Source organism: Morus notabilis, unplaced genomic scaffold, assembly GCF_000414095.1.
Source record: "Morus notabilis unplaced genomic scaffold, ASM41409v2 Scaffold115, whole genome shotgun sequence".
In the NCBI taxonomy this organism is placed as follows: Eukaryota; Viridiplantae; Streptophyta; class Magnoliopsida; order Rosales; family Moraceae; genus Morus; species Morus notabilis.
The window spans coordinates 1,577,393-1,604,045 of NW_010361020.1; the positions used below are offsets into that span (position 1 = coordinate 1,577,393).

Consider the following 26,653-nt stretch of genomic DNA (forward strand, 5'->3'; position numbering starts at 1 on the left):
TTTTTAGAGTTTTTTATTATAGTAAAATTTAAATTCTAAACTCGAATCGGTGAAATAAAAAGAACTTTAAATAATCATTTAAAAAATACAAAAAAAAATTAATCTCCTCTTTTACATGCATTAAAAAAAAGAAAAAGAAGAAAGAAAGAGAGAGAATATATATAATGTGATTATTTTTTAGAGTTTTTTATTATAGTAAAATTCAAATTCTAAACTCGAATCGGTGAAATAAAAAGAACTTTAAATAATCATTTAAAAAATACAAAAAAAAAATTAATCTCCTCTTTTACATGCATTAAAAAAAAGAAAAAGAATTTTGTACCTTGGCCGTTATCATCGATAAGAAATTGCAGTGGAATATTTGAATAATGAAATCACGGATGTAGTTTTTTCTTTTAGTAATCCGTAGTTGTAGATAGCATTTGAATAGCACTATTCACTAAAGCACAAAATAAAATAAAATAAAATAAATATATACATATATATATATATCGAATATTGTCATTTTCATACTTCTTAATACCAAATATAGCATTTGTATTGAGAATGATCTTACATGCTTGAAATTACGACAGCTTAAAAATGAATTGAAACAAATAGCTGCTTCAAATAAAAAGAGTAGTTCGAAGAACAATAAAAATTATACAACCAGAATCGGATAAGATATACATATATGTATTTGGCATCTTCATTGTGAAATCCTATTCATCAATTTAATAGATTAGATGGGTAGTTGATGTCCTCAACAAAACATGAAAAATGCAAAAGTAAGATCCCATATCTAGCTCCATCTTCCAATATTCAACAAAATGAACAAAAACGGCTACAAACCACTTCATATTGAAAGGTAGGCAAGCTGTTGAGGAGGACATATGTACAATTATACTGCTTAGTTATTCACAGATTTATTATATAAGGCATACGGCATCTTGGATTGAACTTTCGATTTGAATTTGAAAAGCCTCAAGCACATACACCACCATAAAGTCCCGACTAGACCTCGCAAAGATTCTTCAACATTTACTTTCACTGCGCTACTGAAAACTCCGCCGTGGATATTGGTGTATTGGAACAGGCCAACAGCAAATAAACTCTGATAAACAGCTACATTGCCTCAGGAATTTGGTGTTTACGCCATTTGTTATCCAAACTATCAGGAGAGCAGACAATACTCTTCAAAAATATGGCTGTCTACTTCCTTCCCCATAAACCTAACATGAGAAACAAAATTCCTTTTAGAAACTGCAAGCAGATAAAATTCTTCAAAAAGCCAAAAGGGCTGGTGAGGGTATATTCCGTATAAAACTATTTCAATTGCAAATGCTAATGCTAATTTCAGTGTAAAAATGACTTGTTTGATTTGCTATTCTGTTTACTACTCCAATGCATAAAACTATTTCAAACATCATATCTATATTTTGTCGTAATTATAAAGCTTTGAAATTGTAAAAGTAAATTTTTAATATTCAAATAATTTGAAAATTAATATATTGTAATGATTAAAAGAAAGAGTTAATGCATGAATCAAGTCAAATGCCAAAATTTGGCATTTGCTGTAGTTGGTGCCAAATTTGCCCCCAATTATAGCATTTGTCAAATTTAGCATAAAATACAGCATTCAATTGGGGAAAATTTGGCATTGACGCGTCCATTTGGCATTGCATTGGAGATGTCGTAAAATATTAATACTTGAAAATAATTTGAAGTTAAACCCAGGCTTAAGGTTTGCAGGTTCAGAAATAGGACTCAAAAAAAAAAAAAAAAGGTTTGGATGCACATTATACATGAATAGTGGATGGGGCAACATTGAAGCTTCTCAAATATGTCTTCTTACCTGCAGTGCTCAAAAGGATTCTCACAAACTAAATTTTGCATGTTAGACTAATCATTAAAAGAGCTGTGCCAGGAACACTGACCACTTGCGGTCCATATTCTGCCTTCAAGCAGTGTTGTGCGTGGCCCCAGTTCACATGGTGAGACTCATCTTATGAAATAGCTGATAATGGACACCCCACTATTCTAGAGTGTCCTTAGCACTCCTTGAGTTAAAAAGATGACCCTACCATACCCACTTTGGATGATGCGTCGCCTACAGAGCACTAACCAAAGGGTAAGTGCAAGTTCCCTCCATAGCTTTCATTCACAGATGCCTAAAGGATGACCAAAGGAAAACAAATCAGCGTGGCTAATGAACATCAAGCACAAGAGGTCGTAAGGAGAAATCATGTTTACTAGCCACAAAAAGAAAAAGGCAATCATTTTGTGAATGATTCCTCATCTACCTAAAAAGTATGCTACATGAAAATGGCAAATCCCACTACAATAAATAGAAAAGCACGTCCAAAATAGGTGGGAAAGCAATCAATGTTAACCACTCACCTGAAGATAGGGAAATACATTGTCATAAACATGTAAGAGAAAATTTGACTTCGACATGAACCTGAAAGACCAATCGAGTTTATATGCAAATGAATTAAGATTCATAGGGGGGGAAAACGGTTTAACAACCCAACAGAAAGACAACAGACTGCACCAAAACATGTGGCGTCAAGAGACCAATGACATGCAAAAACACTGCCGAAAAAATGACTGTTAAAAGTAAAGAATTTCCAAGAGAACATTTTACACCTGTAACATAATTGCACAAGTTAGAATTAATAAGCCACGGCACTTTTCTCCTTAGTAAACCAAGATTAGAGACCATCATAGTATATTTTATATTAAGCATGCACCAAATAAGTTCACTCCCACTTTCACCTAAATGATGGAAATCAGCATATCTTAACTCAATATTTAAAATATGAAGTCCAGTGGTTAAGATAACAAGTAGCAGGGGGAGAGAAACATGGTGAACTGAAAATGAAACCAAAAGCTTAAAGAACCTGTCAGATCCCATAGGCTCTATTAGGCGGAAGATGTTCAGGAAGCATTCTATTCGTACCTACGTAGCAGTTGGAAACAAATATATAGTTCTTCAAGATCCAATTCGATCTTTAACTTGACATACTGCTTGAGAACCTCAGAAAACCTGTCTAAAGCTTCATTCCAACTTTCATAACCTACATCCAGTAGATGCTGAGATTCCAAGATAGTATATCGTAGAATTGAAGATAAATTTCCAGGAGACCCAGATTTGTAATACATCTTGGCAAGAACATTCAATATTACACAGTTGCTCTTGCTGAACTCATCAACCCACTTTGGAGGATTTCCAACCCAGAGTTTGTAGTTTGAAGCAGAGTCAGTTGATTCAAGACGATTCTCGGAATTTATGTTTTCTAATGAATCTTGAGTATGTTTGGAAGAAGGGCCCAAGGAAGAATTTGCTGAGAACCCTGGTTTCCTGTGTGCGGAAAGCTGCTCAATTATGTTAACTCTTAGTTCTTGAGGCAGTTGTTGCAGCACTGACGTGTCTACTTGACTTAAAGATGAAGGCATTAAATCAGGTTTCTCAAGTCCGACTGCAGGAATCGCCAGGTTATGATATCCTTCATCAGAAGGCATTACTTGTACATCGTCATGCTGCTTTACCTAGTAGAAGATACCAATTATACGTGATGTTCAAGACGAGAATAATTATGGAGTATGGACAATGCATGTATTTGAAGAAAGCCCCAACGAAATTATAAGTTTGTTTTCAGACGACAGAAATACCAGTGACAAATTCTTTCCAGTGTATTGTGCATACGTTCAAACAAGAAGCAAAATAAGCTAAGAGATAACACAATTGCATCCACAAACCCCAAACATTATATGTAGATAGATATGTGCGTGAGGCTGGGTGGGTGTGTGTGTGTGTGTGTGTGTGTGTGTTATGAGCGCAAAAAGGAGTAAAAGAACAGCTCCAACAGTGTGTGTGTGTGTGTGTTATGAGCGCAAAAAGGAGTAAAAGAACAGCTCCAACAGAATCAGAACCAGATGTCCAACCAACAAAGGAAAGCAAATTACACAGCCACCCAACAATTAAAAGTTGGAAAAGGAGAAGAACAATTATAAAGAGCTAATCAGTAATAGTTAAGCTTCTGGAAGATTTTTCTGCGTAGGACCTGACCAAAGCTACCTCCTGATATACGACAGACCAGGAAACGAGCAATTAGCAGAAACAAGTCAAGACGTCACCTTGTCTTCTTTTGTTATTTTGTCTGGATGGACCAGATTCTCAAAGAGAAGCCCCTCGCCCTCCTTCATTTTGCCTATACAGCCATCACCAAATTCATCAAGCATTCAATATTTATAAAGCTCCTTAATAACCAACTATGAAAAGTTGGCCCTCAGCAAAAGAAACAAAAAAATAAAAAATAAAAAGTTGGCCTTTATGTTATTTTTTATTAGTGCAAGGATGGTACCTTTACTTTTACTTTTAGCAACAAAATCAACCAACTTCCCCCCATATATTTTGTTTAGCTCAGAAAAAATTTCTGGAGGAAGACTTCCTATAACTCCAAAATCAAGATGAGATAAAGGCGGTGGTGCTGAGTTCGAGTTCAAGCTAGGTTCATCACTAGATGGATTATTGCCAACCGAGTTTGTAATAACAGGTATCTCTTCACATGACCGACCAGGAATGCTATCATTTCTCAGACTCCCACAATCTGTGAAACGGTAACCATTAAATAATCAAATGAATCTTAGCTCGTCTTTTAGCAAATGAATTATAACAAGACGTGTTTGTACCTGTACTATCTATTTTTAGGATTAGGATCACGATAAATTACTAACTAATACAGGAGTTTTTTTTTTTAATTAAATTTATAGTACCTACAATTGCCTTCTTTGGAACAGTACGATTACGTTGTTCTTCTGAACTTGCTGAGGTAGATTTCAACCATGATTTCAAAGAGTTCTTGCCAGATCCTTCAAACCAATAAAAGACCGTGGCCAGTTTGGCCATCAGAGAGATGTCAAGAACCACCAAATAATAAAGACAAAAACACTATATAAATCAATGTATGTCCAGCTAAAAGATTCTGTGCATGATATGACTAGGAAAATTATATGAATAGAACTACACTGAGGATGGCTGCAGAAACACCAACTGGAAACAATGCAACAACGGACCTTGCTTAAGAGGATCTGCATTCTCAAGCTTGGACACTTGCAAGCCAATACCCCTAATCTCCTTGACATCTAGGTGAGCAAAAATGAACAGGTCAATGTAAAGTTGTCAGAGGAGCAGGAGAAGAAAAAAAAAATCCTAATGACGAAGAAATGAAAATACAAAACACAATAATAATGTATAAATCTACACAGCAAATCAATATGTATGACTCGTTCCTCTGCTCTTGGCAAAAAGCCTACCTATGTTGAAAACCCCAAACAGCTGCTTCGTTATTCTCTGAAGCACTTCGACGGCATCAGTAGCAACTGGAACCTATTTAAACCACTAGTAATGTTACATTGTAAGCCCAACAGCCAAAAGCATATTAGATTAATAATGAAACCGGAATCATGTGCATGCACTGCACATATTTCCGTATTTTTGTAAAGGGAAGATGAATTATGGGACGCTTTGTTGCTACCGTAAGAGAATGGCTCAAATTTTCACAGTCCCCACAACCCATATACTTTGCAGGCTCCTCTGCATCCTTTCGCCTCTTTTTTATCTGATATAACAGATCACATATACGATAACGTTGTCAATTTACTTCACCAGATATTAACCAAGAAATGACAATCCTGCTAGGAATTTAAAGAAGAGGCAAATCCTTGACTCCTTTCAATTTGAAACATATTAAGCACAACTAGTGACTAATCAATAGAACAATTGAGATTAAAATTGAGAGGAACACACCTTAAGGGTAAAAGTGCGCCCCTGCACTCCACATCCTTGCAATCGTAATGAAACCTCCTTGCAAAGGCTTGAAAGGAAGCTCTGGCTCTGGAAAAAAATTAGTGTCAACATATTTTGACCAAAACAAAACATTGACAGGTTCAAAAATAGTGAAGGCTCCATAGCATGATACTTACATCTTTTGGATCTTTAAATCTCACACCCCAATTCACTTCAGCTCCTATGGACTTGCTTTCCTGCAAATTACATCTTATATTAAGTGAAGATGGGATATTTCATAGAAGTACCGGAAGATGGACTTTTTAGGGGTCTGGGTAGTGTTGTTTTCCTTTAATATATATATTATAAAAAATAAAAAAAAATAAAAGAAAGCCTGAGCTAAGACTGCTTGATTTAACTTGCGACTAAGAAGTGCCAACTCTCTTCCCTTTTTCACACTGGGAGAGGGGGCCTGGAATATAATTGCATTAAGCAAAAAGGGCAAATTTATGCAAGAAAGATTGCAACAAAATGAACCATAGAACAAATTATAACAGGCATGCATTTATATGTGCCAACCTGAATCATCCCAACAAGCCGATTATCTATGCCCCTGCTATAATTCCACAGCATCTCCCCAGTTTTTGCTCCATAGTCTTTTTCAAGAGAGTCCTGGATATGTCAAGATCTACACAGTAAAGAGCTAGCACCTTTTCACATTAGAAAGGGCAAAAATCATTTATAACATTATAGAGAGGATCTCTAATACAGCAGATCTCCTCTAACCAAGTTAGAATCTAATAAATAAAATATTAACTAAAAAAATAAATATAATCCATAGGCCTTTTCGAATATGACTGATGTGCATTGCAAAATTCATGCGGATGCAGGGTATATAATGCAACCTTGTTCCAAAGCCAGCATCAACATCAAGTAAACATACGTCTTAGAGCGTCGCCTACTTTACCTTCTGCATACACCCAAATAAACAGTTGAGAGAATACTTTTTTCTTTTCTTTTTGCCCTTCTTTTATTGTCCACAGTATCCATTTATAACCATTTTTCATCCCCTCGCACTGTATATCGTCTCGCACAAAAAAGTGCAACTTAGCCATTCACCACTTGGAAGGAAAAAAAAAATCAAGCCATGAAGGAGAGTACCTTGGAGATAATGCGCAGCTGTCCACAGGTCTGGACATTCTTCTGCTTCAACTTCTCTTCAAGAACACGTCCTATTCCTGGAAGTGCCTTGATTGGTAGTTGATGCAAGTAGTCGTCTACCTAAAATACCAAAACTTCAAATGAAGGTACTTACATAATATCGCACGACATATTCATTTTTACCTCATTTACTGCAAGGATTGAAGACAGCATGTATTACCAAGTAACAAGTTCAAGACAATGAATTTGAGGAAAAATAAAATAAAATGGGAAGAAAAAGTTGCCTAAACTATGATAAGGAGACCACAGACATCACAGACATATTTTTGAATTATCATTCAATTATGAAATATAAATGACAAAAATAGAATAAAATTATGGAAGTGGATGTTAGTCCTCCACTGAAGTTTGTCTACTCCAGGAAACGCAAGGGGATGGAGAGTGGGAATAGAGTAAGTGTAAGGGGGGAAAATGTAATTTCGGAAACTAGGAGCTGACGTGGAGGAGTTTGTTAGAAGGATTGTAGGAGTGAGGGAATTTAAGGGTGTACGGGGACTTGGGGAAAGGCAGTTAGTTATTTTGAGAATGCGTGAGCATTGGGAGGGTGGGACCTCGAAATTCCCAGGCCTGCCTCTGCCATTAGCGTTTTCCTTTCTTTTGAATTTATTGAGTTGTACTCAGCCATGGCCACCGAGTCTGTGGTGGTCTGATATTGAATAAAAGGAGCAGACGCCCCCTTTGCGCTGTTATTTGCCGACTCTCTTTTCTTCTCTCTCTCGGATTCTGCTCTCTAAAACGTAGGACTCTAACAAACTGGTATCAGAGCCGGCGATCATGGCGGCTCCGCCGGGAGATCGGCAAGCGATCGAGCGAGTTGCAAGTATAGAGCGGAGACTAAACCACATGGATGAGACGGTTCAGCTTCTGGGCGCGTTGGTTGATCCCGTACCTCGACTGCAGGAGGATGTGACGGCGTTAGGAGAACAGTTAAACATGGTTCATGGTTCCGTTCAACGGATGGAGACCCTACTTGCTCGGCAGTTTGGAGCACCCAATCCCGGGGTCCCCGTCGAGGGCGGCGGACGAAATTACGAGCAGGGTCGACGCCAGCGACGCGACTCCCCTGAGCGGCCACGAGCCCGCGACCACCGTGGAAGGAAGCTGGAACTCCCAATTTTTTCCGGTGAAGACCCGTACGGGTGGCTATTCCGAGCTGAGCGGTACTTCGCCGTCAACGAGGTCGACAAGGAGGAAAAGGTGCTCGCGGCGTCCATCTGCATGGAGGGAGGGGCCTTGGGCTGGTTCTAGTGGGTGGAGGCCCAGGAACCATTCATGGGATGGAGGGACCTCCGGACGGCCATCCTCCACCGTTTCAGCCAATCCGGGGAAGGGGACCCTACTGAGAGGCTGATGGCACTCCGACAAAGTGGAACGGTAGCCGAGTTCCGAGATTCCTTTGAAGCGCTGGCGGCGCCGATGAGGGGCATTCCGGAATCGGTGTTCAAGGGAGCATTCCTCAACGGACTACGAAAGGACATCAGGGCGGAGGTAAAATTACACAGGCCCATTAACTTGCAAGAGGTCATGGACCTGGCCCAACAAATTGAGGCCCATGATGATGCGGTAGAGAGGATGAAGAAGCTGAGATTGGGCCGGGGTAATAAGGGGGAATACTTGGGCCGGCCAAGCTCAAGATGGCCGACCTCCAGTTCCTCTTTGGGCCCAGCAGAGAACCCCCTTCGATCCAATGCCTACAGAGAAGGTGCCACGACAGCCAAGGGCGCACGTGGTCCTCCCTTTCGTCGCAGCATGCACCGAGTGGGGACTCCAAGTTTCGCCGCTTGTCTGAAAAGGAAGTTCAGTAGAGGAGAGCTAAGGGCCTATGCTTCCGATGCGACGAGCGCTTCAGTCCGGGACACCGGTGCAAGAACCGGCAGCTTCAAGTGCTCCTGGTGGCTGAGGATGAGACTGAGGAGGACGAGGAGTCCAGTGAGGAGGAGGATTTGCCGCCGGCGCAAGGGAGAGGGGCGACGACCGAAGCCGCGGCGGTGTCTTTGAACTCGATGCGCGGATTGGTGTCCTCTAAGACCATGAAGCTGCGGGGCTACTTGGGTACGCGAGAGGTCATTGTCTTAATTGACAGCGGCGCCTCCCACAGCTTTATATCTCTGTCGTTGGTGGACGAATTGGCCATACCTACGGAAAAGACAGCCAGCCATGAGATTCAAGTGGGCAATGGAATGACTTTTAGACAACAGGGGCGCTGTCGGAATGTGAGGCTGGAAATTCAAGGCCACGAACTGGTCGAGAATTTCTTTCCGTTCGAATTGGGGAGCGCCGATGTCATCTTGGGTGTCACGTGGCTGGGCACGTTGGGCGAAGTTCGAGCCAACTGGTCGGACTTCACGATGAAATTCAGACAAGGGAATGACTGGGTTCACTGGAAGGGCGACCCCGCCTTGTGCGTCACACCGGTAAGTTTTCGATCGTTGACTCGTTCATTTCACTCTACCGGGGTGGGACTATTGTTAGAGTTACGATCCAGTTTGGCGGGAGAACTGGCTGCGGAGGAAGAACCCCCGGAACTACGGGCAGTACTCGCCCGCTTTGAGGCAGTGTTTGGGGTTCCAACCTGGCTTCCGCCACACCGGGCACACGACCACCGTATTGTCCTCAAGGACCAGGCTGCACCCCCAAATATCCGTCCCTATCGATACCCGCAAATACAAAAGGTGGAGGTGGAAAAGTTGATAGATGAGATGTTGGCTGCAGGAATAGTTAGACCAAGCTGCAGCCCATACTCTAGTCCGGTGTTATTGGTCAGAAAAAAAAAAGACGGGAGTTGACGGTTTTGTGTTGATTACCGCGCCCTTAACCAGGTTACCATCCCGGATAAATTTCCAATTCCGTTAATAGACGAACTACTGGATGAGTTGCACAAGGCTAGGATATTTTCCAAGTTAGACCTAAGGGCTGGCTACCACCAGATACGGGTTCGCGACTGTGATGTGGAAAAAATGGCATTCAGAACTCACGAGGGGCATTACGAGTTCCTCGTCATGCCCTTCGGCCTCACGAATGCTCCTGCCACATTTCAAGCCCTCATGAACTCGGTTTTCCGGCCCTACCTTCGCCGATTCGTTTTGGTTTTTTTTTATGACATTCTTGTCTACAGTAAGAGTTGGGAGGAGCACCAGGATCACTTGTCCGCTGTCTTGGAAGTCCTCGAGCGGGAACAACTGTTTGCCAATCGAAAAAAATGTGCTTTTGGTCGTCCGAGCTTGGAATACTTGGGGCACATCATCTCGGAAGAAGGAGTGGCAGCCGACCCTTCAAAAGTCCAGGCCATAAGCACTTGGCCACCCCCTCGGACAATACGTGAACTTCGCGGATTCCTCGGCCTCGCGGGGTATTACCGTCAGTTTGTGGTAGGGTTTGGAGAGCTAGCGCGTCCGCTGACTACATTGCTGAAGAAAGGTGCCTTTAAATGGCAGGCGGAGGAAGAACAGGCGTTTGCCACACTAAAGAAGGCCATGTCATCCCTTCCGGTGTTGGCCATGCCCGATTTCTCAAAGGAATTCGTGGTGGAAACGGATGCATCGGGCTACGGAGTGGGTGCCGTTCTTATGCAAGAGGGCCGCCCGTTGGCGTATTTCAGTAAGGTAATGACTTCTACTTTCCACTTAAAATCAGCTTACGAAAGGGAATTGATGGCCGTAGTATTTGCCATACAAAAGTGGCGCCACTTCCTTCTTGGAAGGCACTTTGTGGTGAGAAGTGACCAGCAAAGCTTACGTTACCTGCTGGACCAGCGTGTACTCCCTCCGAAGCAACTCAAGTGGATCACCAAAATCTTGGGTTATGACTTTGAGGTGCAGTACAAGCAAGGGGCTGCCAACCGGGTGGCTGATGCCCTCTCCCGCCGGGGTGCGGAGGATCAACCGAGCATATCGGCCATCTCGCTGCCCCAGCTGCTGGATCTCTCTGAGGTACAGCGGGGACAAAAGGCTGACGCCTCTCTAGCCGACCTCATAACGCGGTTGCAGTCTAACCAGGATGTGCCGACAGGTTACAAGCTGCACAACGGAACCCTTTTCCTCAAGGATAGGCTGGTTCTGCCGACAGACTCTCCATGGATTGGCAAGGTATTGCACGAGCTTCACAACTCGGTGATCGGCGGGCATTCGGGGGTCTATAGAACGTATAAGCAAATAGCGGCCAGCGGGTATTGGAGGGGCATGAAGCTCGCAATTCGGACATATGTGGCCCAATGTGAAATTTGCCAACACGCCAAGTACGAGACCTTGTCCCCCGCAGGCTTGTTGCAACCTCTTCCCATCCCCGACAAGGTTTGGGACGATATTTCGATGGACTTCATTGGTGGGCTACCTAAGTCCCGCGGCATAGACACGGTTTTGGTGGTGGTTGACCGCCTAACCAAATACGCCCATTTTTGCCCACTCGCACATCCTTACACAGCTCGCCAAGTGGTGGAATTGTTTGTCCGGGAAGTGGTTCGACTCCATGGGTTTCCCCATTCCATTGTGAGTGATCGTGACTCACTTTTCAGAGTGGCTTTTGGTGGGAAATGTTCAGGATGCAGGGCACCAAGTTACACATGAGCACCGCCTATCACCCGCAATCTGATGGCCAAACCGAGGTAGTTAATCGTTGCCTAGAGACCTATCTGCGGTGCTTCGCCGGTGACAAACCGCGCCAGTGGCTGTCTTTTTTACCTTGGGCCGAATATTGGTTTAATACCACATTTAACGCTTCCTCCAAGTTTACTCCATTTGAGCTGGTGTATGGACGCCCTCCTCCGGTACTTCATCGTTTCCAAGATGCGACTTCCGCGGTTGCAGATGTGGAAGAGAAGCTGCTACTTTGAAACCAGATGCTAGACACCCTCAAGGATCACTTAACCTTGGCTCAGCAGCACATGAAGAAGTATGCGGATGCGCATCATCGTGAGGTGATCTTTGCTCCAGGGGAATTGGTGCTCTTAAAGCTACGGCCCTACTTCATGAAGACCCTGGCCAGACGACCACATGAGAAGCTGGGGCCACGTTTTTATGGACCGTTTAAGGTACTCGAGCGCCTGGGTTCAGTGGCCTATCGACTGCAGCTGCCACCCACAACACGCATCCACCCTGTCTTTCACGTGTCGCAGCTGAAACGTTACTAAGGGGCAGAGTTTAAAGGGCAGCCCTTACCACCGCAGCTCACCGAGGACCTCGAGTTGCAAGTCCAGCCAGCGTAAATCCTGAGCTCTCGCTCTGTGCAAGTTGGTGGCCATAAGGTGGTGGAGGTTTTGGTTCAATGGGCGGATTTACCCTCTTGGGAAGCGACTTGGGAACCATTGGCCACCATCTAGGAACCGTTGGTCTTGAAGGGGGGGGGGAGCGGGTTGGGTAATGTTAGTCCTCCACTGAAGTTTGTCTACTCCAGGAAACGCAAGGGGATGGAGAGTGGGAATAGAGTAAGTGTAAGGGGGGAAAATGTAATTTCGGAAACTAGGAGCTGACGTGGAGGAGTTTGTTAGAAGGATTGTAGCAGTGAGGGAAGTTGAGGGTGTACGGGGAGTTGGGGAAAGGCAGTTAGTTATTTTGAGAATGCGTGAGCATTGGGAGGGTGGGACCTCGAAATTCCCAGGCCTGCCTCTGCCATTAGCGTTTTCCTTTCTTTTGAATTTACTGAGTTGTACTCAGCCATGGCCACCGAGTCTGTGGTGGTTTGATATTGAATAAAAGGAGCATACGCCCCCTTTGCGCTGTTATTTGCCGACTCTCTTTTCTTCTCTCTCTCGGATTCTGCTCTCTAAAACGTAGGACTCTAACAGTGGATAAAGGATAAGTGAAACCCGTAGCAACATAAACATTGACAGAGAATGATTAAGCTGAAAATTGTTTGCATAACAGATCAGCAATTTTCTCTCTGCAGAGAAAAGCATAGGGAAAATGCAGATAGAACTTGCAGAATCATCATTCAAACTAGTGTAAATGAATGATATTTAGGGCAAAAAGAAAATGCATGATAGTACGTCCATACAAGCTTTCTAACTTCACATTGAAGCTGGATAAGGTAAAGTAAAACTGATAGTAATATAAATATCAATATAGAATCGGTGAAGTCGAAAAGTTTTGCGTAATAAATAAACAGTTTTCTCTCTGTGGGAAAAACCATAGGCAAAACATAACTAGAGCTAGCTGCATCCCCATTATCCCTACCACAGTCATCAAAGAATAATGGATGAGGCTATTGAAGGCATTGGCTCCAAAGTTCCGAGAAAGTTAATGAGGCTATTTAAGTCTTTTGAAAAGAAATATTGTTGAAAAACTTATGGTCTAAGGAACACTTTCTGAGTATATACCTTCTCTGGAGAAATGTGAAACTGACCCTCAGGTTTGGCATTTCTAGTGGCAAGACGAGCTAAGAGCATATTCCCAGCGATGCCAGCACTTGCAGTACATCCTGTAGTCTCAAAAATCTCTTTTCTTATTGTTGAAGCTAAGTGTTCAGGATCTTCTCCTTCCAAGTTTGTGACATCTAAGAATGCTTCGTCACAGCTCACTGCCTACATTTAGGATAAACTATAATTGTTAAAAGAAAAAAATTGGATTAAATAAAATCAAGTGCGTATAGAGGATGTGCTTACAAAACCAGACCTGTACTGTCTTACAATGCTTGTGCAAGATGTTATAGAACTGATCGGCAACCTGCAGTTTTCCTCAAGATCAAATAGCTAAAAGAAACACCCAACAAGGTAACTAATGCTATAAAAGATAGTTCAAATAATAAAAAATGGTTCTTTAGCCTTATGAGAAGAATTTTGAAGGTAAAATGAGATGCTCAAGTGAATGGCCACCTCCTCATATGCTTCGAAATTGTATGGAACAATGACTATGTGTGGACAAAGAGCCTTGGCGTCTCTAACAAACAAGCCAGCCCTGACTCCTGCAAATCAAAAGTAAAAGTTTAATAAAACCTTAGTTCCAGATGAACTGTACAAGAAATTGAAATTGACATGGCTTGGTAAAGCCAAACCGTAATCTCGAGCAGGATAATTGGCGGATGAAATTTCAGCAGTTCCTTTTGGACTGTCTGAATGGCATACAGCTACAGGCTTGTCCTTTAATTCAGGATGCCTCCTAATGACCACTGAGACAAAAAAGCAGTCCTGCAGCATCATATCAGAGTTATTGTACTACTTAAATATCCAAAACAATCATCATCTCTGAACGTACAAAATCTCCAAATAGGAGTAAAGAAAAGATGAATAAGCAATAGAAGTCAGGTTCAATTTTAACAGATCCAAATTTAAAGAATACCATGTCAACATGAATAATTGTCATTTTCTCAGCAGAAGAATTAGGGTTGGGATTGACATGCTTAAGCCCATTAGACTGGTTGGGAAAACGCTTACGATACCGATTTCTCCATGTTCCGATAAAGTGCAGCCTTGAGTTCTGAAGAAAACAAAGTTCATACAAGATGTTATCAAAGGTATTGACAACTAATAAAGAAGGAAAACACTACTCAAAGAAACCAAAAGGAGGAAAGGAAACAGAACCGAAAACACTAATGCGAGGTGGAAACTATCTGAATCACACCGTATCTGGTGATCCATCTAATTTCACTGGTAAATCCTTACAAACTAGTTGACTACATCTTCCAATAATAGTGCAATTCTATAACAATTTTGTACCTAAACTAGCCATGCACTTAATAACCATAATAGACATTTTGGCTAAGATCAAGAATGTTTTCTGATAACCCCTCAATACCTTGAAATAATTTTCCACAAAATTTGGATCCTTGAGAGTTGAATGACTTTCAGAAGACCCAACAGCTACTGGACTTGGTAAGCTCTTTGTGTCTTGATTGTCTAAGCAGGAACCACCAACCGAAGCAGAGCGTGCACAGGGACTAGTTTGATCATCATCCTTCACAATACTCTCATCTTCCTTGTCTTCTATTTTCACGTCAAAAGAACATCCACTTGCTCTAGATGACTGCTCAATTAGAGAATGAACTTCTTCACGCGTGTTGCCATCAGATCCTCCACAACTTTGGTGTTTGTATTCCGTTGATTTACCCACTTCAGATGAATTGTCATCCTCTTCTTGACCCCCCTTAGAAGATGTACACTCATCCTCATGCTTAACAAGAAAAGCATCACCTGAAATAGAGAGGGTTTTCAGAGCAAAGAAGGCCGACAGCCTTGGTTGGTTGTCAGCAAGCTGCTCAAGTTGGTAAGGAACCCCTGGAATCACAAAAATGAATTCCCTAATGAACTTTCAAAACCCCAAAAAGGAGGAACACAAAATCAAGTATATAAAGTATGGCAATACTAATTTGGGATAGCACATTAAGACTTTTCCTTCTAAGCATTCCGGCAAACACATTCAAATCAATTTGCTCCCTCACATTAATATTTCTACACATTTTAAGAGTTATTCCAATTAGTTGGGATCAAAACTTAGTTTATGTAAATAATCATACTGAAAAATTGCAAATATAAATCTACAATAACAAATGAAATAATAAACTTACAACTTAATAGTTTGTTAGCAGCAACCGAATCTAAAACCCAGCTGGGTTTAACAATTGGTAGCCCTCCACTAAAAGACCTGTAATGGAGTCACCCATGAATCATGATGGAATCAGATTAATTATAAGAGGAGCAAAACAAAACTATTTTGTGAGCTTTGAAGAAGAAAAAACAAATAAACCTTAGGTTTTTTAGTTTACTATTGGGAAGATTACTGCAAATAATGTGTGTCACGCGATGCCTTGAAAAGTAATTCTCATATCTTCCACCGTACTTCAACATGTAACCCCGCAGTTCCTGAAAAAAAATAATAAAATAATAATAATAAATAAATTAAAAAAAAACCTTCTTATAAATAATGATGAGATTCATGAGAAGAACCACATTCAAAACATCCTCTCATTTTTTGACAGGAAAATCCTCAAGAGAGAAAAAGAAAGCTGTATTACTTTTTAACCCCACCAGAAAGCCCCAATCCCATTCACAGGACAAGAACAAAACCAAATACAAATAAATAAATAACAAAATTCACAGAAAAAAGAATAAACAAAAATAAACCTGACTGGAGGGAACAGTGAAACCATCAACGAATATAGAAACTCCACGAAATATTGCGAACTCAGAATTGGAGCCACCACTAGAAGAATTTGAAGCTTGCGCATTGAACTGATTATGAAGTTTCTTATTCTTTTCCGCCATATAACTGCATCCAATTTGAAAAATGAAAATAAAAAATAACAAAAAAAGAGCATCCGTGAAAGAAATTGAACTTCAATACTTGTATAAGAGAAATTGAGATATATAAACAAAAATTTATGCTGAACGTAAAATTCCCAAATCTTTTTCAGTCATTTGACCAGGAAAATCGAAGAAATCGCGACCCGGAAAAGGGGAAAAGACGAAGCACCTTCCAAACTCGGAGAAGGGGGAATTGCGAAAGGAGGAGCGAGAGGAAGAGAGGGAATTCGAGCCCCAAGCGGCGCCTAGGGTTTTCTGGTTCGTGGTGTTCTTCTGCTTCTTGCTGTTAGTGGTGTTGGAACGATTGGAAGAGGAAGAATTGAAGCTTCGCTTGGATTTCTGGGCGGAAGAGCCGGCGGAGCGAGACGAATCCAGATTCATTTTGTTGTTGGGGGTCTCAGGAGAAAGAGAACCGGAGAGGAAGGCTCTTGAAGCTTACGAGTTACGCCATTGTTCAAATGAAGCGGCAAAGATGAACGCCTTTATTTATAATTATACTTGACTTAATACTTTTTTTTTTCCTTTTCCGTGGGATTAATAATTTACCATGTAAATAGTTTTTTTTTTTTTTTTGAGCGATACCATGTAAATAGTTGTGTAAAAATAAATAAACAAAAAAAAATAATCATATTTCTTTTCTATCATTAACATGAAACTTCAAGAACAGAAACGTTTTATCAAAAAAAAAAAAAGAGTAAGGGTCCGTTTAGTTCAGTGATTTGAGTTTTTAATTTGAGTTAAAATGTGATTTTATGTAAGAGCTTTTTACTGTAGTAAAAAAATTAAATATGATTGTTTCTAAGAGTTTTTTACTGTAATAAAACTCAAATTTTAAACTCGAAACGTTGAAATGAACGGATTATAAGTAAGCAACAGTCTTCTTACTTAAGGAAGGACCATTTTTACTGAAACGACAAATGTTGTGTCACTTCCCAACTCAAATGACAGCAAAGTAATTAGCAGCATATTACACGACATAAATTAGGGTCTCGTTTACTTTGCGGATTCGAATTTTCAATTCGAGCTGAGATATGACATTTTCTGAGAGCTTTTCACTATAACAAAAAAAGTTAGATGTGACATTTTCTGAGAGCTTTTTACTGTAAAAACTTAAAATTAAAAACTCAAATCGGTGAAATGAATGAGGCCTAAGTGTCGTCTATACACAGAAACGACAATGAAAGTGGTCAGTGTTAATCCCATAATTTGTCTTCACAAATATGTGTGAAACTCGTTTTTTTCAGTCAATGACATTCAAGTTTTTTTCACAACCGGGATCTACAAAATCGTCTCATTACAGCAAAGTTAGTGACAATGTCATAAACGATATGTCGTTTCAAACTCAACCGTAGGGAAAAACGGCCAAAAGTATGAGCAACTTGTCATAGTCAAAACAACAATAAAGCTCAAACGACACGTGATTTTTCCTGAGATATGACAATTTGTGAGAGTTTTTTACTGTAACAGAAAAAGTTAAATATGATATTTTCTGAGAGTTTTTTAGTGTAGAAACTTAAAACTGAAAACTTAAATCAGCAATAAAGCTCAAACGACACGTGATTTTTCCTGAGATGTGACAATTTGTGAGAATTTTTTACTATAGCAGAAAAAGTTAAATATTATATTTTCTGAGAACTTTTTAGTGTAGAAACTTAAAACTGAAAACTTAAATCAGTGAAATGAATGAGGCCTAGTTGTTTATTTATTGGAATGACAGTAAAAAGCTAACTATATGAATTAGGAAAGTAATCCATGCAACAGAAAAAGGTTTAAACCACATCAATTTATACCGGCAAATTTAAACCCGCAAATCCGCGAATCAAACGACTAGATAGGCTATGAAGTTCCATTCAACCAAATTAGAGAATGTTCATTACAGTAGTCATGACATTTTACTTGGCACTATTAGAGAATGTTCATTACAGTAGTCATGACATTTTACTTGACACTTTTTATGCATTGTATGAAGCCATAATCCAACTAATTCTGTAATCCATTACGATGTTTGTGCCACCCTTTTTTTCATTTTCTTTTTATCGTCCGGTTATTATTTTAGGTATGTTTTTTCACAGCTCAAAATTCTTAAATTATGTATGTGAAAAAAAATATATTGTAATAAAAAAATTAAATTTAAAATTTTATAAGAGAAAACATTATAATAAAAAATTTAAGTTGAAAAAAAAACAAGTCTTCATCTTTCATCCTCCAGCCATCTCATTTTCAAGCATGAACGGAGATTCTCATTGAATTATAACGGAGTTGCTGCAAATTAACACCAAAAATCCCATTTTTCTTTAGTCAAGCAAAATTGTGAGACCTATATTAACGGTAAAAACACTAGAAATTAATAAACTAATCTCCAGCTAGTAAATTAATAATAAACTAATCTCCAACTAGTCAACAAATTTGACCACAAAAACATAGTTAGAAATAAACTTATACTCCGTTTATTTTAAAAATTTTAATCTGATATAAGACCATAATTCATAATCATTACATTATTTTTTTCTTACAAAAAATTAAAATTTTAAAAATTAAAATTATAAAATATAATTCTGAACCCATTAAACTATAATTCTAAACTTGTTAAACTATAATTCTAAACTTGTTAAACTATAATTCTAAACTCATTCCTATGATGTAATTAGTTCAGCCCAAAAAATGTACAACTTTCGGCCATACAAGTTACCAAAGTCAAAAAGCCAACCATCTATTCCTTCCCAAAAGGGAAAAAATACAAAAGTAAATGGAGACCTATTGAAAAGACACCTTTAACCTATTTCGGCAATTTTTTCCCCTTTTAACGGCTGGTTCTTTTTGCTGTTCTTTTCTCTTCACCTTTTTTGACCTTTTTTTCCCATTACAAGTCGTGATTTTAAGGTTAAAGTACCAAACTTGGATTCTGAGCACCAAGCGAGCTAACTACCAGTTAAAAGCCATGTACAGATCTCAAAAAATACTTTGCAAGAAGATATTTCACTGCTTCGCTGAGGAAGAAACGTTGCTGGCCATAGCGGGTGACCAGAAATCAGCACCGTTGGTGTTTGCCACGTGTACGGTGCACTCAACTGGGACCAGGCACAATCCCTTGCTCCTCATATCCTTTCTTCCTTCTTTCTCCCCATTTTTACCTTCCTCTTTATCTCCATCCTATCAAATCAGTCAGCAAATTATTTCCCAAAAAAACAAAAGGAAAAATCCACGTCAGTATAATAGACTGAACTGTACAGTCACGGTTTCCCACTGTTGACCCTTGGGTTTTGACCAAGTGAAGAAAAAATCTGAACCGTCCAAAGGCCAAAAATGAGAAAAGAATTGGACAAAAACGACAGTACATTGATAAGACTTACGGATAAAAAAGGCAAGTTTTGCTGTAGGTAAGGAGAGCACAGAACTTGAATCTGCTCTTGCAGGAATCTGATGTATCCCATTGCTTCATAAAGCACTGATGCTGTATCAGTCTGCCAAACATATATACACATTTTTTTTTTTTTTTTTTAAAAAGTACAACTCCCCGAGCACATTCACTTTCAGCACAAACTTGTGAAATTGAAAAAAAAAAAAAAAAAAAAACCTGGGTAATGTGCTGTTGGTTATTGAAATTTGAAACTGTATTGTACCTTCCCAAAGGGTGAAACTAGTTGCTGAAGAGCTGCGACTCTTTCGCCTAGCTTCTCCTTTCTCTTCATACCATTGTTGAACACACACACCCAAAAAAAAAAATCAGTAATGATCATGCATGGACTAGTTTCAATATCCGGAGTGGAAAAAAAAAAGAAAGCTTTGATTATGGAATAACAAATAACTCTAGTGTAAAAACATGCAGAACGTGTGACATGCAAATAAATATGAGATGATCAAAATTTTAAAATTTTTATTGAATTTGGCTGACCTTTGGGGGAGCGGTGGAGGTGGGGTTTTCTGCTTTGATATTTTTAGAGGCTTTCTGATTAGCCACTGCACTTGTTGTGGTGACGGTGCTCGTGCACTGAACCAATTCTTGGTTTCGCTTTCTCTGCCAAAGCATGTAACCATCGATTTAGAATCTCACCCAACGAACCAAAAAGGAAAAAGGAAGCAAATATATACAAATTACAAATATAAACACCGACGACATTAATCGACTTCGACATGGTGCTGATGACGCTATTGGTAGAAGAAGTGGAGGACGACGAGCCGCTGCAAGTGAGACCCGATTTCTGAGACGCCCTCGTCGTTTTAGAGAAGATTAGCTGGTCCCCGTTGTTGGGATAGTCTCCGAAGCAGAGCATTTTGGGGTTCTTTTCGGCAGGAAAATTACCAGAGGAACCGCACTTGAAAATCTGGCTGACGTCGAGAGTAGTGAGAGAGTCGTCTTCTTCAGCGAACAGCAAGTGGGAGAAACTGGCCGTGGTGGTCCCCGTGAGAGTCAGATGATTATCCCTGTCGTAACGCTCGTTTTCCGCCATCAAAACCTCCAGTTTCAAGCCCCAACAAAAGTACAAAAAAAAATGTTTTTTTTTTCCTTAGACCTTAAAAGCTTCAGAAAGAAGAGAGAGGACCACTGGGAAAAAGTAACGGAAAGTGAGGGAGTTTTAACAAAACAGATGTGGCAGAGAGAGATATATATACACATCAATGTCTGTTTTTGGCTCTCTTTACTTTTGCCTACTTCAGTTCACATCATATGCGCGCGTTTTTTTTTTTTTTTTTTTTTTTTTTTGGGAGTTTAGTAGAAAGAATTTTTAGAGGGTTTTTTTTTTTTTTTTTTTTTTTTGGGAGTTTAGTAGAAAGAATTTTTAGAGGGTTTTTTTTTTTTTTTTTTTTTTTTGGGAGTTTAGTAGAAAGAATTTTTAGAGGGTTTTTTTTTTTTTTTTTTTTTTTTGGGTTTTTTTGAAAAAAATTTTTTGGGGGGTTTTTTTTTTTTTTTTTTTTTTTTTGAGGTAATATTGTTGGGTTCAGAAGGTGGCTGGGCTTTCCAATGCTATTGTTTCGGCTTTGGTTTTCGGCGTTTCTCAGTCAAACCCACCGGACCCGAGAAAACCGTGGTTTAGCCCTCCAACGCAACTCAAACCAACCTTTTCTGTCCCTCTCACCCTCCTGATAAATCCTTCCTTTGGTCCTTGACCCTTGTTAACGACTTATATATTATATTATATAGAATAATAATAGAAACAAATATATGATCTATCGTGTCACATGTTACAGAACACAAGTAACGTTGAAGGCCGAAAATGAGTTTTTTAAGTGATGTTTGGTATATGAGTTATGTTACATGTAAATCTATGATTTTATTTTTATTATAGAATTTTTTTATAAAAAAATTAAATTTTAAAAGCTATAATCAAAAATCTTGTTTTGAGTTTTATAAGCTTCTTTTATTTTATCGATTTGAATTTTATTATAGTAAAAATTCTCAAAAATAATCATATTTAATTTTTTTATTACAATAAAAAATTCTCATATAAAATCACATCTAACTTAAATTAAAAATTTGAATGAGCATGTACATATAAAGCTTACTTTCTATCATAAGTAACTGGCCTAAAAACATTTTCCATATGTTCAGAAAAAAAAAATCATTTTCCATATGAGAAGTCATATTAGACTTTAAAATTTTTACTATAATTTAAATCATAATTTATAATTTATTATAATATTTTTTTTCATAAAAAATACACATAAATTAAAAATAATTTTAAATTCACGTCGTTTTTATTTCCACCGCAAGTTTGCATGGATTTGGACCCACCTGAGTCTTGTTACTGCACAGTCAATTAAACGTCGGTTACGATCGTGTTTTTCACGAACGATAATTGCTTACAGTTGGTGGGCCATACTCGGTTTTGGACGTAGGTCCGCGGCGCGTGGGAGTCCTTTGCTTTTACATTTTTTGCCCAGAAAGTCAGAGATGACGGCCTCCTTCCTGCTGTCCACGTGGCATATGTCATGAGGTTAAACTACTTGTGGAACCCACTCTACTGACAAAATTATGGGTCCTGGGCCCACATGATCTAAAGTTCCAGCTGCAATCTTGCATGCAATTTGGAAGTCGAATCCTATACGACGAAGAATATATTAAACCTCGTTTATTTCATCATTTAAATTTTTAATTTTATTTTTAAAATAAAATTTTTAAAAAAATATCAGATTTAATTTTTTTTGTTAGAGTAAAAAATTTTTAAAAAATATCACATCTCAACTTAAATTAAAAATTTAAATTCGTGAAGTAAAAAGATTTTTAATGATCTTTAATTTTCTCGTTTTGTACTACTTTCGTTAATTTTCTCGTTTTATTATCTACACCGTTATTCATTTCAACCCATGATATATGGGAGTGGAAAGTAGTAGCAATGCCAAAAGTTTTATGGAAAACCGCGTAAATGCAGATAGAGTGAGTTGAAAATGAAGAAGAAGGACGTGTTAGCGAGAGAGAGAGAGAGAGAGAGGGGATATTGGCTGGCAAAAGGAGAAGAAACGACACATTTTTTGACAGCGTGGTGAGGTTATTAAAGAAGAAGATACGTGGGGAAGATCTATGGGGTTTGGTGAGAAAAAAAGACACGACAGTCAAGACTCCCTTCCCGACATTTGCTTCATCGCATGCTGCGTCCTCCGACACCTCGTTGCTTATTGTGCCTGCCCCTCTCTCTCCTCTCTCTCTCTCTCTCTCTCGCTGTATTCGATGCCCTTCAGTCCAGTTTTCGGCCCTAAATGATCAAGTCATAGGCCGAGAGTCGGAGCTCGGCCCTAAGTGCGTGTACTTCATAATCTGTTGCCTTAAAACGAAACTCTAACAAAATTAAGGACTTTTTTTTTATGACTTCAAGTTATAACATAAATGGTGTACGGGAGAAAAAAAAAATACTATAATAAAAAAATTTAAATTTAAATTTTTATTTAAGAAAATACTATAATAATATTATTTGAGCATAAAAATAAACGTAAAAACGTTCCTCATTTTATTTTTACACTATGTTTGATACGAATAAAAAGTGAAAGGAAAGAAAATGTTAGAGGGATTTTAGGATGAAAATTGATAAATTAATTTGTTTGATAGAAAGGAAATTAGAAAGAAAAAGAAAATTGAAAGGAAATTGTAATAGGCGGGTCCCACCATATTTAATCTCTTTAAAAGTTGAAAGATTTTAGGAATGAAAATAAATCTCTCACTGGCTTGCTTCTTATTGTTTCATTCTCTCTCTCTCTTTTTTTTTTTACAATTTGCTCGTCCTTTTTTTTTTGGTCTAATATCAACGTTGTATGTTAATGAATCTCTCACTACCTTGCTTCTTCTTGTTTCGTTCTCTCTCTTTTTTTTTTCTTTTTTTTACAATTTGCTTGTCTATTTTTTTTTTTTTTTTTGCTTTTGTTTGTCTAATATCAACATTGTATGTTAATGACTTGCTCTTGAAGATGATGTACAACAATGAAGACTTGAAATCACATGGTTAAATTATGTTTTTTGTACGTTTATATATGTACGTGTGTGTATAATATAGATGGAATATATGTTCAAGTTACATGAATTTTTTGAGTTAATTTGATGTTGAATACTGTATTATTTATACTTTTATTAGAAAAGAATATTAATAAAAAATATTTAGGCAAAAAAGTAATTACACCAATAATAACTTTTCCAACCCTTTAGTTTCACTTTCAATGCCAAATAAGGGAAGGTAGATTCATTTTCTTTCTTCCCTATCATACCAAACAAGTCAATGAAAAATCAAAATCTTTTCTATCCTTCTAATTTTCTATGCATTATAGTTTTCCTTTCCCTCCTATTTTCTTTCCTTCTTACCAAACAGAGCATTAAGGATTTTCTATAGTACACCCCCCTTTTTAAATTATTGGTAGAACAAGGTTTAAGTTACCGTTTGATTAAAATCTGTCGTCAAGTTGCCAATAATACATGTATTGCAACTTTAAATGCACTCACCCAATGTTGTCTTGATAAATATTTCCCTCCCTCTGACAACCTACAAACACAAGCCTTCTCTTGCCTCTGCTTTCCTTCTTTCTCCGGTGTTACCCTTCCTTCCATTCATCATCTCCATTATTGTAAAATAACTTCCGGAAGGGAAAAAAAATGGAAATTGCTCACTGGTTGATATATTGTAAAGAGATGATGTTCAGATTGTCTTTTTATAGACAAAACATGAAATCTAAAAGCCATAATCTGAAATTAGAGCAAGAAAATACCAAAAAAAAATTCAGACAATTTTTTATAGAATTCCACTTGGAAAAAATTGCCCAAAAATAAGCGTTTAGAACCCGTTTTAAAACGATTCCATTGTGTATAAAAATGAAAATGAAAATTATTACGTATGTTTTTGTCGTTGGTGTCACAAAGAGTGTTATAACACTTTACTGTAACATTATTTTAACACAAAATCTGAAATTAAACCAACAAAAACAGCAATGCAGAAAAATAATGCAGAAACATAAAGGACACCAGAAAATGGTATCACATTTCGGTGCGCATACTTACTTTGCGGGGCCACACCCAGACAGTGATCAATCCACTAAGTTCAAAAGATTACAAAGGACCGAATGATCTTACACACTCAACGACTCCCTCCTTGACAATGTCGCCGTTGCCTAGAATCTCCTTAGGAAGCTTGATCAGCGAGCACCACTCGACTTGACGGTTTCCTCCCGAAACCAAAGAAATCTTCTCCCGAAGAACCAACTTGAAAGTGTTCTAACAATTCGTAGCAACACATCAAAAGACACTTAACATTACAATCTCATTCTCTCATGAACACAAACGTCTCTCCTGTTTTCAGTACTTTCTCTCTATTTTTCAAAAGCCAAAACCACACATATGTTCTGCCATATTCCACTTTTCTGCAGTTCTATTTTGCTCAAAAACTCGTCCACGTGCATCACACTATCACCCCAAAATACTCACCCCACAGAATGCACAAAATCAGCCACCGTCACTACTTCTTTCCTTTTTCCACAATGACCACATATACAACCAATTACATCCCCAAAAGAATACTTTTCAAAAAACAAAATCAATCACATATCCAAAGTCAACCTTCTTGAATTACATTCCCAAAAGGCTTGCCTTCTTCTATAGAAAGAATCAACTCAAGAGATGTCAAACATTTCAAATATGGTGTAAAAATCCAGAGATAGAATCTCCATAGTTGTTACAACCTTTTGCCAAAAATTGCCAACTAACAAAAGTCCCAACAAGCTCCCCCTTTGACATTTTTGGCAAAACTAACATAAGAACCTATGACAAGAAATTTAAGAAACAAATTGTTCTTTGACTGATTACATATGACACAAGATCTCCCCCTTTTTGACAAAAAAATAGCCAAAGTAAAAATAATACTAATAAAAAAAACATTTTAGAAGCTGTTATCACAGAAAGTGTTGTAACACCAGATGGAACACTCGGTCTAACACTTTCCTGCAAATCACATTTTAATTCATTGATTTCTGCAACTTGCTCCCCCTGAATCCTTTACGAGTCTTACTCTCCGAGTATGATATTCTCCCATGCATATTACTTTTAACACCTATCAAAAGCTTAGAGTGACCATTACCATAATACTCAGAGTTAGTAGTACATGCTTTAAAATAATTATAAGCCTCATGACACCTTAAATCACATTTCCTTACCCACACACGTCTAGAAAATTTGTTTTGCACATCAAAAGCTTAGAGTGACCATTACCATAATACATCAAACGATTGTAATGTTAAGTGTCATTTGATGTGTTACGACAAATTGTTAGAACACTTTCAAGTTGGTTCTTCGGGAGAAGATTTGTTTGGTTTCGAGAGGAAACTGTCAAGTCGAGTTGTGCTCGTTGATCAAGCTTCCTAAGGATATTCTAGGCAACGGCGACATTGTCAAGGAGGGAGTCGTTGAGTGTGTAAGACTGTTCGGTCCTTTATAATCTTTTAAACTTACTGGATTGATCACTGTCTGGGCGTGGCCCCACAGAGTAGGTGTGCGCACCGAACTGCGATACCATTTTCGTATGTTCTTTATGCTTTTTGTTATTTTATTGCACTCACAATCACTGTAACTAAATTAAAAGAAAAACAGACCAGTCTACACTTTTACTGTCATCAGTGTTACAACAAGTGTTGCAACACTCTTTGTGACACCGACTGAAAAACAGAGCTAACAAAAATGTTTTGAGATTCGTGCATGAATCATTTCTGAAAATGTGTTTGGTAGTTTTATTCAGAAATTATTTTTAGTATAAAAAAACTAAAACTCCGTTTAGTTATTCATTTTTAAAAACGTGTAATAGTATTTTAAATAATATATTAAATGATTAATATTAAAAAAACCCAAACTCTGACGTGGCACAATTTGTTCCTCCTCGCCCTTTTCTTTTTTCTTTTTCAGCTTTCTTTATTTCTTCGTCACATCCCAAACTCTCTCTCTTCTTCTTTTTCTTCTTCAGTTTCTTCTCCTT

The 26,653-nt window shown here is 38.5% G+C and overlaps 2 protein-coding genes across 3 annotated transcripts; both read right to left on the reverse strand.

Moving 5' to 3' along the window:
• Positions 1-622: 622 nt before the first annotated feature.
• Positions 623-16,667, reverse strand: LOC21409668 (DNA repair protein REV1). 2 transcript variants are annotated; one of them, XM_024165482.1, is made up of 26 exons: positions 16,390-16,667; positions 16,041-16,185; positions 15,664-15,779; positions 15,485-15,561; positions 14,716-15,194; positions 14,260-14,397; positions 13,976-14,108; positions 13,797-13,885; positions 13,597-13,647; positions 13,302-13,505; positions 6,932-7,051; positions 6,738-6,740; positions 6,350-6,442; positions 5,968-6,027; positions 5,792-5,878; positions 5,520-5,603; positions 5,299-5,371; positions 5,059-5,127; positions 4,759-4,854; positions 4,347-4,592; positions 4,120-4,193; positions 2,942-3,531; positions 2,380-2,440; positions 1,917-2,150; positions 1,785-1,834; positions 623-1,211 (listed from the first exon to the last, which is right to left on the reverse strand). In XM_024165482.1, exons 1-24 carry the CDS (start codon positions 16,599-16,601, stop codon positions 2,100-2,102), a joined length of 3,351 nt encoding a protein of 1,116 aa, XP_024021250.1. In that variant the 5' UTR covers positions 16,602-16,667; the 3' UTR covers positions 623-1,211; positions 1,785-1,834; positions 1,917-2,099. The 2 variants fall into 2 exon arrangements, with proteins under 2 accessions (XP_024021250.1, XP_024021251.1); XM_024165483.1 differs by lacking the exons at positions 1,785-1,834; positions 6,738-6,740.
• A 2,363-nt stretch (positions 16,668-19,030) lies between these two features.
• Positions 19,031-20,746, reverse strand: LOC112091569 (transcription factor bHLH113). The gene is made up of 5 exons (XM_024165563.1): positions 20,333-20,746; positions 20,113-20,235; positions 19,841-19,903; positions 19,571-19,681; positions 19,031-19,370 (listed from the first exon to the last, which is right to left on the reverse strand). The coding sequence occupies exons 1-5, from the start codon at positions 20,666-20,668 to the stop codon at positions 19,197-19,199; spliced, it is 807 nt and encodes a 268-aa protein (XP_024021331.1). The 5' UTR covers positions 20,669-20,746; the 3' UTR covers positions 19,031-19,196.
• Positions 20,747-26,653: the final 5,907 nt, after the last annotated feature.

Coding starts and splice junctions, on each gene's coding strand:
- LOC21409668 (XM_024165482.1), bottom strand. CDS start 16,601: ATGAATCTGGATTCGTCTCGCTCCGCCGGCTCTTCCGCCCAGAAATCC. Junction 13,886..13,975: donor TTATCCTGCTCGAGATTACG/GTTTGGCTTTAC, acceptor TTTGATTTGCAG/GAGTCAGGGCTGGCTTGTTT. Junction 2,441..2,941: donor TGTTTCCAACTGCTACGTAG/GTACGAATAGAA, acceptor TTGGTCTTTCAG/GTTCATGTCGAAGTCAAATT.
- LOC112091569 (XM_024165563.1), bottom strand. CDS start 20,668: ATGGCGGAAAACGAGCGTTACGACAGGGATAATCATCTGACTCTCACG. Junction 19,904..20,112: donor CCTCCACCGCTCCCCCAAAG/GTCAGCCAAATT, acceptor AATGGTATGAAG/AGAAAGGAGAAGCTAGGCGA. Junction 19,371..19,570: donor AAAACTTGCCTTTTTTATCC/GTAAGTCTTATC, acceptor CTGATTTGATAG/GATGGAGATAAAGAGGAAGG.